The following is an 18,975-nucleotide window of genomic DNA, read 5'->3' on the forward strand; positions in this document are numbered from 1 at the left end:
AGAAGGTGTCTGTGCTTATTGAGATGAGCTTTAAGGTCCCTTCCAACCCAAACCATTCTGGGATTCTACATTAAAAGCATGAAGGGGAACTGTGGATTTTCCATGCTGTTTTATGGACTCTTACAGTCACACTCCAGGTTTGAAGCCTTCCTGGTGAAGCACAGCCCCTTGGGATGTGAATGCTCCACAGTTGCCCCCTGGCAGTGGTGGCTGGGCATGGTGCTGAAGGAATTGGGTGGTGGGGGGTTTGGACAAGTGTCCAACGTGTCCCTACCCTTGTCCTCAGTGCTGCCCACCCCATGCCAAGTGGGGCTGGATTGAGCAGAGGGTGCCAGTGCCCCATGCCATGTGTTGTGTTGTTTGGCCAGGATTATCTGCTACGCACTAATTTCCTTTGGGGCTGTGATGAAGTCAGAAAACCACAGGCAGCACTCCCCGGCGGCGCCTTCCGCTGCGGATCACTTGACATGTCCCTTCCCAGGAGGGCCAGGCCAGGCACGCTCTGGCACCATGGACCAAAGGGGGATCCTGCTACACAACCTGGAAAGGGCCCAAGGCAAGAAGCTCAGCCAAGGAGAGTTTGCAGAGGAGTTTTTGGTGAGTTCACTCAAGGCTTGGCTCAGTGTTTCAGCTCATTTCAGAGGGAATCGCTCGGTCACCTCTCAAACCTGTGACAGTGAGATTTTCTAGGAGTTTTATAGCAGACACACAGAAGTTAACTGGGCTAAGAGGAATGTAAAGACATGATAGGAATTTAATAGTTTGTATTTCAACTGTTTGCTTTTTAACTAATTACTCGAGTGCTTCCTGTTTTCTGCTGGGCGAATGCGCTTGTTGGGACATGGTTTCACTTTGCCTGGTAACAGAACTGGGGGGACAGGGAGGAATATAGAGCCTCTGGCCCTTCACACCCCTGTTAGACCAGTGGCACACGAGTTCCTGCCAGGGATCTCTGGTTTTGCCTTGACTCAGCTTGTTCTTGTTTCTCTAGAGCACAGGCTGCCCAAGGCAGCTGTGGGTGCCTCGTCCCTGGAAGTGTCCAAATCCAGGCTGGACAGGGTTTGGAACAACCTGGGATAGCAGCAGGTGTCCTTGCCCATGGCAGAGGGTGGAATGAGATGAGCTTTAATGTCCCTTCCAACCCAAACCATTCTGGGATCTGGGATCTGTGTGCTCTACATCCAGCAGTGCTCCTGGCCCCTCCTGGAAACTACTTTCATTTTCCCTCAAGTCAAAAGTTGCACAAAATGCTGATGGCTCCCACCAGCCCCTGTGTTCTGCATTGCCCTGAATTTGTGAGCTCTCTGATATATTTTTTGGTTTGGGTGTCAGGGTGAGGCTCAGATGCCAACGCATCACCTCATGGCTAAAGCTGGTGGCTGGAGGTAGCTCTTGGTGTATCAGCTGGAGGCCGGTGGCTCTGACAGGCTGTCTAGGCTGCTCTGAGGGGCAGTGACATTGCCCAGCTTTCACAGACATAGGGAAGGGCAAAACTGGTACGTCTGTGAGATCTGAAACATGTCAAACACTGGACTGACCCTGCGGTGGGCTTTGGGCTACTGAGGGGTCTCCATGAGCTCCAGCCCTGCTCCGTCATACCAGCAAAATCTGGCACTTCAAACACTTGGGGAAAGCTGAGTGCTTGGTTTCCAGGTGTCTGGGGTGGAGGGAAGTGATTCATCTCAGCCTGCAGTGACAATCTGTTGTTCCATGGAACAAAGCTCTGTCACAGCCTGCTGAGTTTCCCCTCTCTGCCAGGGTGTCTGTGTGTGTGAGGCTCTGAGCCCTGGTGCTCAGGCTGGCTTCAGCAGCCTGATGTATTAATTTCTGATCAAAATGGCAGATGGAAATGGTCAAGGCTGCATTTCCTGTTGTATGGGATAAGATCTTCTCAGAGTGACCTGATTTGCAGCCACTTTTGCAAGGTGGTGGCCTCAGCAGGACACCATGTTGGCTTCTGTTTCCAAATGTGATAGGAATATTCAGTGCCATTCCTCCACCCCAATTTCTGCCCTCTCCTTGTGGGACCAAGCATTTGTACTGGCAAGTTGTGATGACGTTACTATAAATGATAGGGGTTTTGTTAGAGTCCCTTTCTTCCCACTGTGCAGACTCACAGCTACACCCTGCCCAGGCTCCCCAGGGAATGGGCACAGCCCCGAGGCTGCCAGATCTCCAGGAACATTTGGACAATGCTCTCAGACACAGGGTGGGATTTTGGGGTGTCTGTGCAAGGCCAGGAGTTGGACTCAATGATTCTTGTGGGTCCCTTCTAGCCCAGGATGTTCCATGGTTCTGTGATTCTGACTTCCTTTGTCACACCTTGGCATTTCCCAAGTGGTTTAGTGTCCGATTATTCAGTGACCGAAAACTCAAGATGATTCAGGGCCTTTGTTCTGGGAAGACTGGCTTTAGGATGGAGTGATGCCCCTTCCATGAAATCTTTCCCTGGAAGCTGGGGGTGCACTGGAAGGAGGAAGGGGAAGATGTGACTAACACCAGAATTGCTCAGAAGGCTGCAGGGATGTGGAGGCTACAAAATCCACCCTGCTCCCCTAATTTCTATCCCACTGTATCTGCCCCATTCTCTTAATTAATAGAGACTGGACATATGGACTATCCTGTGCCTCCTGTACCTCCTCCCTCACTCATTCCATCAGATCTCGTTTAACTCTTAGGGTATTGGGGCTGAATTTAGTGTTTCGAAACTGCAGTTTAATATTAAAACAAAAAAAATATGAAATAAAATGTACAGCAAGAATGGTGCTTCTGAAGCTGCTGGCAATAAATAGAGTGTGTTATTTAGGAGCTGGTGACAGTGAAATAAAATTCTATGCTTTGCCAGGAGAAAGATGCTTTAACTCTCTATGAGTGCTGCAGCCTTATCCTGAAAATGAAAGAGATGAGAGATTTGCAGCCCTAAGGATCTGTCCCAGGACTCCTCCCTATTCTTTCATCAGTCCATGGAGCCACTCTGCTCCAGTTGCTTGTGACTTGAGCATCACTGCTTCCAGCAGATGGGAGCATCTCCACCAAAGTGAGAAAAATCAATAGATTTGCCTGTCTTTTCTGGTATCATTTGCTGAAGGTGCTTTGACATTGTTACTCCTCTGATCTGGGTGCCATTTGTACTCAGAGTGGTTCCCCTGGGCCTCACTCACTTGTAAAGGCTTCGCTTCACTTGTGAAGTGAGTGTGTCACTTCACAAGCTGGCGTGTGGGCTGCCTCAGCACACACTTTCCACTGTTCAGAAGCCTGTGCTGGGGCTCTCAGGTGGTTCTGCCTCTATTCTTGCTCTGAGCAAAGCCACTCAGGAAAGAATTAATGGTGCTGGCCTTGCTTTGTGGTAGCAAACGTGACCACTTGAGACCTTTGTGTGCTCTCTAGTAGTGCGCTGGCTGTAGCACGTCTGCTGTAATTTGTTCCACTCTTTTATCACAGAAGCTGAAGAGACAGTCAACAAAGTACAGATCGGATAAAATCTATCCTACAGCAGCGTCTGAGCAGCCAGAGAATGTCAAGAAGAACAGATACAAGGACATCTTACCTTGTAGGTTGGAAATGGCACATGTTCCTACTCAGCCTTTTGTTTTTCTTGCTTTTCTTGTTCTCATCCTCTGGTGCCTGCCTGCACTGTTGTTGTAGGTGAGCATCTCACTGCTGTCTGTTGGCTTTGTGTCCTGCTGTTCAGATTTAGGCCTTTGGCTGCTGCAGTGCCTGCTCTGGAAGACTTTGGCTCGTATCAACACTGTCAGGCACATGGTGGGATTTTGGGGATGTCCTGTGCAGGGACGGGAGTTGGACTCGATGGTCCTTGTGGGTCCTTTCCAACTCAGGATATTCTGTGATTCTGTGATATTTCTACACACAGAAGAGCTTCTGTTCACTAGGAAACACATCCTCAAGTGATTATCCTTGCGAGCTTTCTGTTAGCACTGCAACCACTTGCATCCAATGGCCTTTGGACAGCGTGATGCTGTCTCCGTGATGCACAAAGCAGACAACAGGCAAACCCTGGTTTGGCTTGGCTTGGTGCAGTGGTCCCCAAAGGACCCTGTCTCAGGGTCCAAGCAGACTGTCTCTTTCATCCATTTCAATTTGGAAAATAAAGTAAATCATAGAGTTGGAAGTTGGAAAACACCTCCAAGACTGAGTCCAGCTTTAAACCTTTGTATCTAACCCCACAGACCTGGTTTGAGCCTAGGGTGCAGTGAGGTGGTTTTGGGCTTGGTGTGCTGCATGGTCAGGGGGGATCAGCATTGCACTGGGGTAGTGCCAGCACCTGCAGCTCTCTCACAAAACCTCCCTCACTCTCCAAAAGGATCTTGTCCTGATCCTCTGTGTGTGTAGGCAGCAGGGCTGTGGGAGGTGTGGGAGGGACATCAGCTGCTTGCACAGCCACCCACCCACCCTGGAGGAGCTCTCTGACCTAAGTCTCCCCCAAAGCCCCTTGTAGTGCCCTCCACGGGCTCAGTGACCATGAAGGACAGACACTGACTGCTTCCCCTGCTTTTGCAGTTGACCACAGCAGAGTGGAGCTGTCCCTGATTACATCGGACACAGATTCTCATTACATCAATGCCAGCTTCATCAAGGTTTGCCTCTTTTGTGGCGTTTGGTCCTGCAAAGGTATTGGTGGTGCCAGGAGGAGGGGGTCAGGTGCTCTGGTGAACCAAAGGGCTCTGCAGCAGTTTCTGGGCTGTGGTCAAGGATAACTGATGGGAGATGAGAGAGCCCTCCAGAGCCCCCCGTGCAGCACAGAGGCATCGGGCTATGAGGAGAGGGGCACACTCGTGCCGGGGTGGAACAGTCTGTGGTTCACAGCCCCAACTTCCTCATTTCCACTGCTGCCTTTGGTGGGTGACAGTGGTGCAAAACTGCCTGTGGCCAGAGTCACCTGGGCTGCAACCAGTGCAGAGGCAGGAAGCCTTGCAGGGCTGCACGGCTGGGACCAGCTGCTGGGGCGAGCAACGTGGAAGATCAGTGTGGGACAGTGCTCCATCTGCAGCTGTACAAGTTTTGGGACTGTCCTGGGCCTACAACCCTTCTCTGACAGACAGACAGATGATTGATTGATTGATTGATTGATTGATTCATTCATTCATTCATTCATTCACTGAAGGTTCCCTTCATTCTCCATGACAGTGACCAGTGACCCAGGGCTCTGTGTAACCTGTCTGCAGAAGAATAGACCTTCCCAACAACATCACAGCTCATAGCTCATTCTTTGGCCATCAGCAACAGAGCTGTGGCCACATCACCTCCAAGCTCCCAGAGGCACTGTAAGAACTGGTGCTGGTCTCTGGGAGCAGATCTCAGCTCAGTCCCAGCTCCCCAGCTAGGCCCTGCCTTTGGTTTGCACACCACTGCTTGAGTTAATGTATGTGCCCAAAATTCAACAATATGAAAAAAGTCCTTAATGGCCTTGCTGACAGAAGTAAATTCAGAGAGGGGAATGACTTTATTTCTGCTGGTGAACTATGCACAGATGCGTCCATGTCTCGTTTGAATGTTCCAGGGTGTCTATGGGCCAAGAGCGTACATTGCAACCCAGGGTCCTCTCCCCACTACTGTCACTGACTTTTGGAGGATGATTTGGGAGTATGAAGTCCTGGTAAGGTGCAGATTTGTATTTAAATATAAATTTCATTTATCCTTTTATTTTTAAGAAAAGCTGTCCTTACAGCCAGAAGTCCATTGTAGGCCAGTGGGAGTGTCAGGGTTTCACTGCAGATGTTGTATGTGTCCCACATCTCTCCTGTCAGCCTCCCCCAGCTCGTGCCAGGGCAGGAGTCTGCAGGAGTCTGCTGGTGGCTGTCCCTGCCTTTGGGATCTGGCTTTGGGATGATGTGCCAGGCTGTGGGTGATGTCCCAGTGTGACTCCTCTGGCAGTTGGGGCTCGGGGGAAGGCAGTCCACAGAGTTTCTTTATCATTGATAAGTACCCACAAGAGATGAATTTAATTTTGCTGCCTGGATAAAAAAACTCATGTTCAGACTTTTCTAATGAACCTTCTTCCTGCAGGTCGTGGTCATGGCTTGTATGGAGTTTGAAATGGGGAAGGTGAGTAGCACGTCACAGATGGCCCCAAGTGCCAGGGCAGGGCGAGAGATGCAGATTTTCATTAAATGCCATTACTGACAGCCAGTGTCTGTTCGATATAAGCTGGTTTTTGGGTCTCCAGCTGCAAATGGAAGATGTCCCTGCCCACAGGTGAAATGAGACGATCTTTAAGGTCCCTTCCAACCCAAACCAGTCTCTGATTACATGAAATTCTTTAGCCTTTTCTGGTAGCATAGGGAATCTACCTGGAAAGGGAAAACCAGCAGTGGCAGCTTCAAGGAAAGGAAGGCTGGAGCTGGACAGCAGCAAGAGCTGAACCTCTTCCCAGCGTGAATTTTGTCCTGAAAAGTGGAAAAGGACACTGGCAGAGCTGGGCCAGTGGGGAATAACCAAACACATCCTGTTTGTCCTAACAGAAGAAATGTGAGCGGTATTGGGCAGAGGTGGACGGCTCCTCCCTGCACTGTGGCCCTTTCTCCATCACCTGTGTGAGTGCAGCACCTCAGCACCTTGTCCCACCCCAGGGCACCCACAGAAAATCTGACTCTGACTCCTTCTTCTGCAGGAGGCTGAGGAGAAGAGGAATGAGTATGTGATTAGAACTTTAAAGGTGACCCTGAATGAGGTAAGGAGGAAAGGTCAAGGCAGAAAATGTACCTGGGCTGGCTTTATTTTATAAATAATATATTAAAATACGGTACATTTTGTGCAGAAAATTTTAAATTGCTCAGGCTGCTGTATTAGATTTGACAGCAGTTGAGGGAACAAAGAAAGTGAAAAATTGATTAACTCAGACCTCAGTTTCTGAAAGTGTTTGTCAGTCATGGCAAATCAGACTCTGGGTAAGTGAGGCCAAGAACGTCTTAAAACAGCTCTTGCAGCAAAACCAACTGCAAACTTCTGCTCTGCCCTTTGCCAGCTAGTGCAATGGGAGCTGGGGATGGAGCAGAAATCCAGCTCCCCTTGCCTTGCTGACATCCCAGACCCTGCCACTTCTCTTCTACTGCAGGCAACCCGCACCATCTACCACTTCCACTACAAAAACTGGCCGGACCACCACGTCCCCTCATCCATTGAGCCCATCCTGGAGCTCGTCAGGGACATTCGCTGCTACCAGCCTGATGACAGGGTCCCTGTCTGCATCCACTGCAGGTGGGTGACCTGGCTGCTAGCAGGGGAGGGCTGCTGGCCCCTAGACCCCTGTGCTCCCATGTCCTGAGGGGTCACAGGGCAAGGAGGTTGGCCAAGCCCATAGCCAAGGTCCTCTTATAGGGCAAAGGGTGCCTCTGAGGACAGCCAGCATAGCCAGGGGAAAGGGAAGGAGGCAGCAGCAACAGAATCACAGAACCATGCAATTATTTAGGTTGTGAAAGTCCCTTAAGAGGGTCAAGTCCAACCATTCACCCAGCACTGCCAAGGCCACCACTAAACCATGTCCTTAAGTGCCACATCTACACATCCTTTCACTGGTGACTTCAAAACTGCCCTGGACAGCCTGTGCCAGTGCTTGACAATGCTTTTGGTATAGAAATTTTCCCTAATATGCAATCTAAAGCTCCCCTGGAGCAACCTGAGGCCATTTCCCCTTGTCCTGTCTCTTGTTAGAGGAGACCAATATCCGGCTGGCTACACCCTCCTGTCAGGGAGCTGTAGAAAGTAAGAATGTCTGGACCAGAGACCACCACCACTGGGCATGTCCACATGTGCTGGTTACCACGGGAGGACTGAGAGCTGTCCTCAGGGGATGAGCTGTGCCTCCCAACCCTGGGCAGCCCTGCATGGGCTGAAGCTGCAGCATCCTGCAGGTCTGCAGGCTGTGTGTGGCATGGCAAGGTCACAGGTGGCTGTGGGTCTTCTCCAAACATCCCTGTCAGAAAACACAGCATGCCCACCCCATGCCCTGTGGCTGTCGTTGCAGTGCTGGCTGTGGCAGAACTGGTGTCATCTGCGCCATCGACTACACCCAGAGGCTGCTGAAGGACGGGGTGAGTGCCAGCCCCTTGCTGCCTCCAATGGCACCTGCACCCCCCCTGTCCCTCCCCAGACTTCCCTCTGACTTTTGCCCCCTCTGACTGCACTCAGGTGGGTTTCAGGTGGGTTTCAGGTACATGGGAGCTCCCCAGTGGCCGAAGTACGGGTTCCCCATTCCCAGTTTGTGCCACTCCTCTCTCTTTAGGCACTGACAGCTTCACACCAGTGGGGCAGAATCCCCCCTCCACTGCTGCCCTCAGCTCACAGCACCTGGGCCTGTGCTGACCTTCATTCTCCAATACATCTTTGCTGTCTATATTTGTCTCTCCACACTCCTACATCAGAAGTTCAGTGTTTCCAAACCACCCCCTTGCTTTACTCTGACTCTCCAGTAATGGTACAGGCAGTAATCCCTAGGACTCAGAGGAGAGCCTGCTGTCTTCTGTTCTACAGTTACCTGAACCCATCCAGCTGGGAAATCAGTGTCACGTCCTTCGTGCTGCCCACAGCTGTTATAAAAAGTGTATTTTGTGTGGAGTGTGAGACAGGAGGGAGGAGGATGGTTTGTAATAAATTAAATAGCACTTTAAGCGGGTGCTTTGTTAGAAATTATTGCAGTTGCAGGCCTGGATTTCAGACAATGCTCTGAACTGCATCAGGACTTGGAAAATTTGTGGAATTAGACCTGTCTGTAATTTTTTTGTCAGAGAAATCATAGAAATCACGGAAAGATTTGGGTTGGAAGGATCTTTAATTCCAGCCCCCTGCCATGGGCAGGGGTACCTTCCACTATCCCAGGTGGCTCCAAGCCCCATCCAGCCTGGCCTTGGGACACTTCCAGGGATGGAGCAGCCACAGCTGCTCTGGGCAACCTGTGCCAGGGCCTCCCCACCCTCACAGGGAAGAATTCCTTCTCAATATTAAATCTAAATCTCTTCTCCTTTAGTTTAAAACCATTTTGTCTTTCCTCTTTCTCGCCAGATTGTTCCAGTGAACTTCAGTGTTTTCAGTCTGATCCAGGAAATGCGCACACAAAGACCTTGCATAGTGCAGACCAAGGCATGTTTGGGGAATGTCATCAGCTGGTCCTTGCTGGGACCTCATCTTTTCCCATGAGGGTTCACAGCAGGGAGACCCAGAGCAGTGGTGCTGGTGGGAACTGGGGTGTGGAGCTGTTGTGCAAAATCTCTTTCCTGAACAGAACAATGATTTGGCAGAAATTAATTTGGGAGCTGAGAGTTTCCTTGTGGACAGCTGGGCCAGTGCTCACAGTGTGATTTATTGTGCACTTACACTGTGAAACCAGGGACTATCCAGGCAATAAAGTGGGAACTTTTCTCAGCTGCACCAGACTGAAGAGGAAGCTTAATGTAGAACAGCATGGTTTGCAAACCCAAACCCACCCCAAATGCTTCAGTGTGAACACTGTGAGAGTTGTGACTTCTGCCTCTTCTCAGAATCCACAACCTGCCAAAGGACAGGAAAGGCCACTTCTCTCTGGGATGATGCTTGCTTGGTAAGAGGTGGCCACTTACAGGTCCCACTGGTGCTGGCTGACACATTTTTTTGCCCGTCTGGAATGCAGGAGCAGTATGAGCTGGTTTATGATGCGGTGATTGAGCTCTTCAAAAGGCAGATTCAAGCATTCGATGCCCAGAAAGATTCTGCTGCTTCACAGGTAAAAGTCCCAGGACAAACACCCTGCCTCTTGCAGCCTGGGCACTCCAGGTCTAACCTCAATTCCTGCTGCAGATCTGGGATGAATTCTGTATTTTCTGCTCCCCTTGATACACAAACTGCGTCTCTTTTGATGTTAACTCGTGAATCCAGGTCTTCCCCTGAATGTGCAATGCTCATCACGAACAAGACCTAGATCTTCAGTCTCAAAACCATTTTCTATTTTCTATATATTTTTACCGTTGTTTAATGTGAGGGAAGAAAACAGCACAAATTTCCTATCATAACTGATTTCCATGGGGATGTGCTAGTGAAACTTGTCTTCATGGAGTGCTCACAAGCTGCTGAGGGATTTTCAGACCAGGTTGGGAAGATCCAGGTTGGGAAGCTTAAGATCACAAGGCAGTGAGGCTGAAAGTGTTACCAGATGTGTGTTAGTGAGGGAGTCAGCACTACAGCCTGTCTGTTGGAGGGCATAGGGGGAAATATCTCGTGAAAAAAACATGGCAAAGTCTCACAAATCTGTTACACCTCTGAGGAAAAGAAATGTGATCTTGGTGTGAAGTTGCATAATAACAGGAATAGCCAAAACATCTCTGGTTGAGGTTTTCTTTGCTCTTGCTGTTCTGTGACTGCTGACATGAGCCTCACTGGTTCAAATCCAGGAAAGTAAATGCATCACAGAAAAGCCTGGAAGGTCACAATGAGCTCATTTTGTCAGAAACTTTTAAGAATTGGGAAGGGGATCCTGCAATGGGACTTATGCCTCAGTTTTGCCATAGGATTTGCAGGACATTCCAAGCCAGAGCTGAGTGAGAAAATAACTGGAAAAAGCCTTTTTGAACTGGTTAAGGACAGTCTGTGAGCAAAGGTCACAGAGGGCTGGGTTGACACAAAGTGCAGAGGATGTTTCAAGTCAGGATGTGGTTTTGTAGCTCTTGCTCAAACCTCTTGGCCCCCTAAACCTCCTTGTCCTCTGAGGACACTGTGCAGAGCTCTGGGATGGCCATGAGCTGGTGTCATGAGTAAAACCAGCACCCAGCTTGCCTAGTGTGGGTTCCTGAAGGCAGAGTGTCTGCACAGGCTGCCTGCCAGCTGTTTGGCACATCTGGATGGTTGTAGGGCTCACTGTACTCTCATTTCAGAAAGGTTCTGGCAGGAGCCAGTGCTCTTCAGGAAGTTCTGTCTGCAGTTTTCAGCTCCACCTTGGTGTCATTTCTCAAGTGCTTTAGTAATTAGAAGTATTTGGCAAAAATCACTGCTCCTGAAGCAATGCGTTGGTGTTCTTTGCATTCTGCCTCCTCACCCTTGTTTGCAAACTTTTCCTTTCCCTAGGAAGGAGCAGGGCACCCTGTAGCCAAGCCAGTCCTGACTCCACTGGAAGACATTTACGGCCTGAGTTTACTCACCTGGTAAGGCCTCAGCACAAGTATCCCTGGTTGATATTTGCAGTCACCCACACGATTTCAGAGAGATGAACTTTTTGATGTGTGCTTTGGAACACTTTAGCTCTCAGGATCTGCTGCCTCCCTTGAGTCCCACTTTGACTCAATGTTTGTTCCTAACATAATTCATGGAATCATAAAGGTTGGAAAAGTTCTCTAAGACCACTGAGCACAACCATTAACCCGGCACTGCCAGGTCCAACACTAAACCATGTCCCCAAGTGCCACATCTAAATGTTTTTTGAACACTCACAGATGTTTCCACCACTTTCCTGGCCAGCCTGTTGCAATGCCTGATCACCCCCTCAGTGAAGAAACTTTTCCTAATTTCCTATAATTCCTGCTCTTCCCACTGATGTGTCCCAGCCTCTTCCCTGTGCCATTATCTGTCCCCTTGTTCTGCCCTGGGCTTTGTGTCACACAGTGTTTCACACAAACTGAAAACAGTAGAGAACAGCAGAAAAACATCCCATGAACACACAGGCTGGGTCATCCCAGCCTTCTGCCTGGCATGGAATGTCCCTGCACCGGTCCCATCTTCCATGTGCACATTCCACTCCAGTGCCCCTTGCTACAGGAATAGCAATCCTGAGGATCCAGCTTCCCAATACCAGCAGCTTCCAAAGCTGGTGGGATCTCTCTGTGGATATGTTTAGGATGGCAGTGCTTTCTGTAAATAATTTTGCTTTTTGGTTCAGTTTGCTGGCATAAAGGGGCCTCCTCTGTTCACCATTTAACAGCATTGAAATGGAGCACAGTCCTTCCCTGTGCTCCTCGCTTGAAGCTGGGCTGTGCATTCCTGAGGGAATTGCTCCTGGGAGCAGTGCTGTGGGCTCTGTTAGTGGGCCAACATTTTCTGAGCCCTCCATGGCTTTGACCCAAGACCACTTTGTTGTGCTTTTACTGCAGCTCGGAGCGAGAGGAGCAGGCTCAGCAGCAGGACGGGCATCGACAGCTCCGGCCAGTGGCACAGAGCAAAGTGTCCCTGGCGTCACTGTGTGCCCCTGGAGCACACAGCTCTGCCCAGGGAGTGCCCCCCATCAGACAGGCCATCTCCTTCAGTGCTCTGAACTCCATCAGCTGTAGGCAGGCAGCTGCTGGGGATGCCCCTCAGAAACACTGCAGCTGGGAGCTGGAGCTGGAGCCAAAGGGAGCAGGAGGGAGGGGGCCTGGTGCTAGAGCCCCTCTGGCATGGACTGTATCAACCCCTCTAGCACTGGGGCAGCGGGGAGAAGGCTTGGAATGGGATGCAGGGGATGCCAAGCCTGTTTGGAGTCCACAGTGGCCAAAAGCCGCCCGCTCGAGCTTCCAGGATGGGTTTTCCCCTGTGGACCTGAACCCCTCCAGAGGAGCAGCAGATGCCCCCCCAGGCCACAGGAACCAGGGGCAATGCCCTCACCCTTACCTGTGCTCAGCAGAAGACCCCTACTTCTTATCACTTTCTCCAGACAAGCCTGTGTCCCCCATGTTCCCCTTTCTGGAGGGGCAGGATGAGCTCCTCCCTTCGTGTTCTGCCAGTGCCCCACTACAGCCCAGCACAATCAGCTCCCCATCATTCCACCATGCTCCCCGGAACCAGGAGAGGATCTTCCCCTCGGGTAAGTGCTACTGGGACAAGGGGACAAGGGGAACCAGGAGAGGATCTTCCCCTCGGGTAAGTGCTACTGGGACAAGGGGACAAGGGGAACCAGGAGAGGATCTTCCCCTCGGGTAAGTGCTACTGGGACAAGGGGACAAGGGGAACCAGGTCATTCTGGATTGGGGTGTGCTGGAGGGAGCCGTCAGTGTGGTCATCTGGTGTCCAGGCAGGGCTTGAGCTGCTCCTCAGGGCTGGGCTCTCATGGGAGCTGAGGGAGCAGCTGGTTTCATCTCCACACTCTTTTCATTCTGCCTGAATTTTTTTCCCACAAACATTTTTAGAGCAGTGTAATTTTGGTGTTTGCATTACACAGCTACTCTGAACCACTGTGTCAGCTCAGAACAGCTCTCACAGGGAGGCAGGGATGGTGCTGACCAATTCCTACAACCAAGGTGCTCCAAAAAGCATTCAGAAAGCTCCCAGAAACAGTTTTCTCTGAGGATCTAGTTTTCAGGTCAAACCCCACTCTTTGCTGCAGAGTGTCATGCGGGGGACACTGAAATCTCACCGAGATTGAGAGATCCAGGGCTTCAGGGGCCCTGAGCAACTCGGGAGACACCCCTTCCCATGGTGGGGGTGTTGGATCTCAGTGGTTTTTAAGGTCCCTTCCAACCCAACCCATTCAATGATTCCATGATTCAACACAAGTGTTTTGCCCAGATCTGTAGCCTTAAATCCATCACCTGTCATACGAGGAAGGTGGAATTATTCCTTGTTCTGGTTAGTCCTGGTGCAATTTCCTATTGTGCACAGCTTTGGCACTTGCTCCACTTTGTCCTGCCCAGGCCCCTCAGCATTCAATGCCACAAAGACATGCTCATTATTCCAGTGCCCTTGGGAAGTGCTGGGAGCTGCAGCCCGAGCCAAGCAGCAGCAGAACCCCCAGCTGTGTGCCTGGCTCTGTGCTGGCTTATGCTCATTTTCCTTGTGCCATTGGTGCTGGCAATTATTTGTATGTCAAACCACAGTTTAGAGCTGTTTAACCTTAATCTCTGGTGCATGGCAGGGTAGGAGCAGCCCCCTTCCCTACACAGGTCTGCTGTCCCCCTTATTTCCTGCCATGCCAGTAACCTGTCTGTGTCTCTCCAATCAGCCCCCCTACCACAGCCTGATGATGATGATGCTCCTCCACCCCTGCCCCAGCGCACCCCCGAGTCCTTCATTGTGGCCAGTGAGCCGGGTGAGTAATTAACAACACTAAATGTGGGTCTGAGCAGCACTGAGGGCTCATCCAACATCGGGGTGGTTCCATAGCATCTGGCAGTGTCTGGGATGAGGAATGACCTCTCTGGTGTTCAATTGCTTCTAGGGCAATTTCCTCAGGCCACTTTGGATTTCCAGCTTCCAGACAGAAATCCAAATATTGGAACGTCCTGGGAGTGGAGTGGCGAGTCTTACTCAGAGGGGTTTCATGACCCTGTGAGACTGAGACCATGTAAGGTAACTAAGTGGCTTTTTACCTCTTTTCTGGCACTATTCCTATGCCAATCTCCTTACCACATTTCCTTCTGTGAGAAAATCTCTAGTTTTGGTACTTTGTACTTGCCATGAACTATTTCATAGAATCACAGAATCATGGGATGGTTTGGGTTGGAAGGGACTCTTAAGAGAATCCCATTCCACTCCCCCTGCCATGGGCAGGGACACCTTCCACTAAACCAGGTTGCTCCAAACCTTGGCTTTGAACACTTGCAGGAATTTCAGGACGTGAGTTTGGAAAGAAGACGAGGCCTCAGTCTAGACCCTTCTCATCAACATCTACTTTACTCCAAACATTATTTTTTGGGATTCTAAGACCAGTACAGGGTAATAAACATATTGTCCCTTATTTAGAGAAGGATAACAAAGACAGGACATTAATGCTCTGCTAAGCTTCACACAGCCCTGTGGAATGAACAGAAGCTGAAGAAAATTTAGGCATCTCTTGATCATCCCGTAGCTGAGTGACAGCTCTGTGAAGTGGAAGAATGAGGCACAAGTCTGTCTTCCTTTCCACAAGCATGGAGGTGTATGTGGGAGGGTGTTTGCACATCACATCCTTTCCTTGTCTTCTCTGGCTTCCTTGTGTGCAAGAAAATAACATTTGGATGTGTGAATTTTAAATACCTGCCTTGTTTTTTGTTTCCAGAGTGTGAAGCTTTGGAGCCCACAAACAGGTATAAGTTTAACACTGGGACAATCTTTGGAATTAAGACCTGCTTTTTTTTCTAAAACTGCTTTATTTAGTGAATCTGTTTAGGATCTGTGCTCAGTGCAAAGGAAATGCTAAATAGTTGTTGCTAAATTGTTGCTAAATAGTTCTGCAGCTAAATAGTTCTAACCAGAAGCAGACACTTCTGCAACCAAATTAACTGGTGTTTTATCTGCTTCTGCCTCATCCTGTACATGAGGATGTTCCTTGCAGCCTCCTCTTTGTCTGCATGTTGTGTGTCTCCTTTGAGACAACTGAGATAAACTGGTTGCTTCTAATATATATATTTGTTTGTTTGTTTGTTTGTTTTATTTTAAAGCTAGGTAACCAACTCTTTTATCTTTGCTTTCTCAGAGACAACCCAGGATCCCTCTAATTCTCCTCCTCCGCTTCCTGAAAGAACCCCGGAGTCGTTCGTTCTCGCTGAGGCAGCAAGTAAGTGCTGAGCTCTTTTTTCAGGATGTAACTGAGGTTTTACACTCACACCTAAAGCTGTACGTCTCTGAGAGTGTGGCCCACTTTGTTCAAAGCATTACCAGGTAGTGCTTCAGCACTTCCCTGCAGGACAGTTCAGCAAACACAACGAAAATAAACACAAGTAGGGAACCTGCAGAAAATTTCTGGAAGTGCTGCATTAGAGGAGATGAAAAGCAACACCAAAGCACTAGGAAAAAAGCAGGAGGATTTGTGAATGACCACTGAAAACATACGCATGATGTATGTTCCCAGGTCTGCAGCCTGCTGCAAGAAACTCCTCGACTCCTGCGGGTTTGGAGAACAAGGGCTCAGAAACATCATCCAAAGAACTCATGAAATGCTTCAGGAGGAGCAAGGTAAAAGAAACAAGAGGTGTGGAAACCGTTAGAAGGAGAGAGAAGAGCTCTGGCCCAGCCGGTGCTGCTCTCTCACTGGTCACTGGGGGAACAGGGCCTGCTTTGATAGCGCTTGTGTTTAGGGCAAGAAAACAAGAGTAATAAAAATCTTCCGGTGTACAACTGCAAACACCAACCCTGTCTGCACTGGGAACAGGGTAGGCCAGCCCTGCCAGTGGTTGTGCCTTGGCATTCCACCCGCCTGCAGTGCCAGTTCTGCTGGGAAAAAGTTGCTCCAGTGGAGTCTGAGTCTGTCCTACAAGAACAGAACCATGGCCAGACTCCTCTTGTTGAGCCTCCTGTTAATTATTCTCGTGAGATTGTACTGTTACAGTGGAACAGAAAAGTGCTTGAGGAAAACAGCAAGGAAAATAAAAACTGGAAGCATTTGGGATGACAAGGGAAAAGCCAAAGAGAGTGGCACAAAGTTTGCTTTTTATGAAATGTGATACTTGTGCATTTGCCAGTGAATTCCCACAGTAGCTGATCGATTTATACATGTACATTTATCAGTGCTTTTATACATGTGCACAAATTCCCTTTACTACAGTAGCTGATCCACTGCTTCATACATTTTTTCCAGCTAGCCTTTTTCTTTTTTTTTTTTTACAGAGCTTGAAAATATTGAAAAACGTGCGAAAAAGTAAGTCATTCAGGCTAATATCTTTCAAACAGATTTAAGCAAGTATTTAAATGTGTGGGATGGAAATACCAAGCACCTGAACTTTTCCAATGTGAAATTCCCTGCAGTTTGGAGTGGGACACACAGAGCTGTGCAGCTGAGCACCTTCTCACCTGGAGAGCTGTAGATGTTGTAGGAATGTCATAAGGATGCTGTGCAGCCCTTTGGGGACAAATTATCAAATTCTTCAGGTCATTCAAACCTGTGTTGCAGGACTCTACAAATGGGAGATTTGGGTGCTGGGAGTATGTGAGCCCCAGCTGAGATTCTGACCAGGCTATTTGGAGCATAAATAAGGAATCTCTCACTCAAATTCCTTTCAACTAAAATTAAAATGCTCATCTTGAAAACAGGACTGCTAAAAATGGTTTAAAGTACTTCTGAGCAAATGTTTTCTCAGCAGGTCTTGCTGCAGTAGTAAATCCACTCCCTGTAAATATGGGATTGCACAAATTAAGGAAGGAGGAAATTTCCCCTGTGAGGGTGGAGAGGCCCTGGCAGGGTGCCCTTAGAAGCTGTGGCTGCCCCTGGATCCCTGGCAGTGTCCAAGGCCAGGTTGGACAGGGCTTGGTGCTGGTTTAATGATTGGACTTGATCTTAGAGCCCTTTTCCAGCCTAAAGAATTCCATGATTCCACAAGTTCAGCTCTGGAATTACCAGTGACCAACAGCTCCAGTCTCATTTTTTATTTCTAGGCATCTGCAGTCCATCTTCACTGACAAAATCATCAGAACCTGCCCCGACAAACTCTCCGAGGTCTTTCCTTAACTTTGGTATGTTTTTCTTTTTGTGTTTTGGTAGGAAGAACCTGGTTCTTGGGAGTCTAAATGCCAGGCAGAACACTTACAAACTACAAATATTTCAAGTAATGCTCACTGGGTTTTACATATTTAGTTTTTACACATTTACAACTTTATTTGCAACGACAGGATGTTGCTTTTCTGTCATATCTTAAAGCTTGGGAAAGATCTTAAATTACAAGTATTTTCAATTCCTGTGTTATTTTAAGAGATTACATAATCAGCATCTGTAACATACAGAATTTGTTGCATTAAAAATATATATAATTTCTTCCTAGGCTTTGCAAATCGATTTTCAAAACCTAAAGGACCAAGAAATCCACCCCCAGCATGGAATATTTAGATGTATTCTATAGACTTGGTGTTGCAGATTTGTGAAGTCATCCTGAAATTCTTAGAATGCCCATCCCAGTGAAGCTTCCACCAAAATAAACACATCCAAAACTGTTACACAGTATTGGCATCTCAGGCACTACTTGCACATTCACTGAATTTAAAACTGGAGTTTTAAAGTCAAAAATGTAAAAGTACCAGCCACTTTCAGTTAATTCACAATGGGATGGAAGGTATACAAGTTTTGGAATACAAGTTTTATCCTAGGGAGAGACATATTTTTGTCATGTTTTGGAATGTAATCACTTCAAAAGGATGGATTTGAGCATAAACCGATGATGGGACCCAGTGACAACTATGGAATGATCTGGAAAGCCAACGGAGCAGAGCAAGGCGGATCAAGACCCTCTCTCACATTTTTATGTGTACTGTAATCAAAGACACTGAAATGTTTACATTACTTGGAATAAGAGGGAATTAGCATCCCAGATTTTAGAAATAAGAACCTTTTTTCCCCATCTGAGCAAATCAGAGCATTTGTCTGGATTTTGGGGCAATAATACTTAGGATGGTGATTGATCCCATAGAAACGAAACCAGTGTAAGTACCTTACAACTGGTTGACCCAGCTGCTCTTCTACCTGGGGGAAAAAAAATCCCAAAACACCACGACAGCAAGCAAAATATTATTGTATTTTAAAAACAATGTTGTTTTTAAGGATTTGTTATTTTCCAGCACAGAATTTCAGGTGGGAACAGGAAATACAAGATTTCTCACCAGATTCCATCAAAGTGGGATTTGGGGAATTTGGTCAAGAACAATCTGCTGACCACAGCTGGAATGGAAAACTCAGCTGGCTTAAAAATGAGGGAGTACCCAATACTGCCTTTTTTATTACTGTAGTCATGTGTTTTCTTAACAGCAGAAACCAGTGAAAGCCTTTACCCAAATTATATTCCTGTTTCTCGCAGGCTGGACGCGGTTTGGAGCAACCTGGTGTAGTGGAAGGTGCCCTAGCCCATGGCAGAGGGTGAAACGAGCTTTTGAAGTTCCCTCCCAACCTTCAACATTCTGATTCAATGATTTTACTCCATCCCACTGCCATGGGCAGGGGTGGCCTCCTTAGGCTCTCTCCAACAGCTCCACATCATCTGCCTCACGGGGATAGCGTCCGCAGCATACCGCGGTCGGTGTTTAATGGGTTAAGTACTTAAGAACAAGCGACAAACACCACTAAAACAAAAATTTTTTCACCCCTCTCCACTCCCCGGACCCGCGCTACCTCAGCGCTTTCCCGCCCAC

The 18,975-nt window shown here is 48.6% G+C and overlaps 1 protein-coding gene across 1 annotated transcript; it reads left to right on the top strand.

Moving 5' to 3' along the window:
* The first annotated feature begins 451 nt into the window (after positions 1-451).
* Positions 452-18,923, top strand: PTPN22 (protein tyrosine phosphatase non-receptor type 22). The gene is made up of 21 exons (XM_088067205.1): positions 452-597; positions 3,442-3,550; positions 4,519-4,595; positions 5,519-5,614; positions 6,025-6,063; positions 6,480-6,551; positions 6,629-6,688; positions 7,073-7,215; positions 7,982-8,048; positions 9,016-9,093; positions 9,620-9,712; positions 11,047-11,123; positions 12,066-12,754; positions 13,889-13,975; positions 14,105-14,235; positions 14,924-14,951; positions 15,341-15,421; positions 15,716-15,819; positions 16,471-16,501; positions 17,236-17,313; positions 17,619-18,923. The coding sequence occupies exons 1-21, from the start codon at positions 511-513 to the stop codon at positions 17,681-17,683; spliced, it is 2,292 nt and encodes a 763-aa protein (XP_087923331.1). The 5' UTR covers positions 452-510; the 3' UTR covers positions 17,684-18,923.
* Positions 18,924-18,975: the final 52 nt, after the last annotated feature.

This window comes from Pseudopodoces humilis, chromosome 26 (genome assembly GCF_049639895.1).
Source record: "Pseudopodoces humilis isolate 2021_Gansu_Grassland_sample_001 chromosome 26, ASM4963989v1, whole genome shotgun sequence".
In the NCBI taxonomy this organism is placed as follows: domain Eukaryota; kingdom Metazoa; phylum Chordata; class Aves; order Passeriformes; family Paridae; genus Pseudopodoces; species Pseudopodoces humilis.

Excerpts from the sequence above, each read along its gene's own strand:
- PTPN22 (XM_088067205.1), top strand. The coding sequence starts at position 511 with ATGGACCAAAGGGGGATCCTGCTACACAACCTGGAAAGGGCCCAAGGC. Across the intron at positions 11,124-12,065 it reads GGCCTGAGTTTACTCACCTG|CTCGGAGCGAGAGGAGCAGG; the intron begins GTAAGGCCTCAG and ends CTTTTACTGCAG. Across the intron at positions 17,314-17,618 it reads GAGGTCTTTCCTTAACTTTG|GCTTTGCAAATCGATTTTCA; the intron begins GTATGTTTTTCT and ends ATTTCTTCCTAG.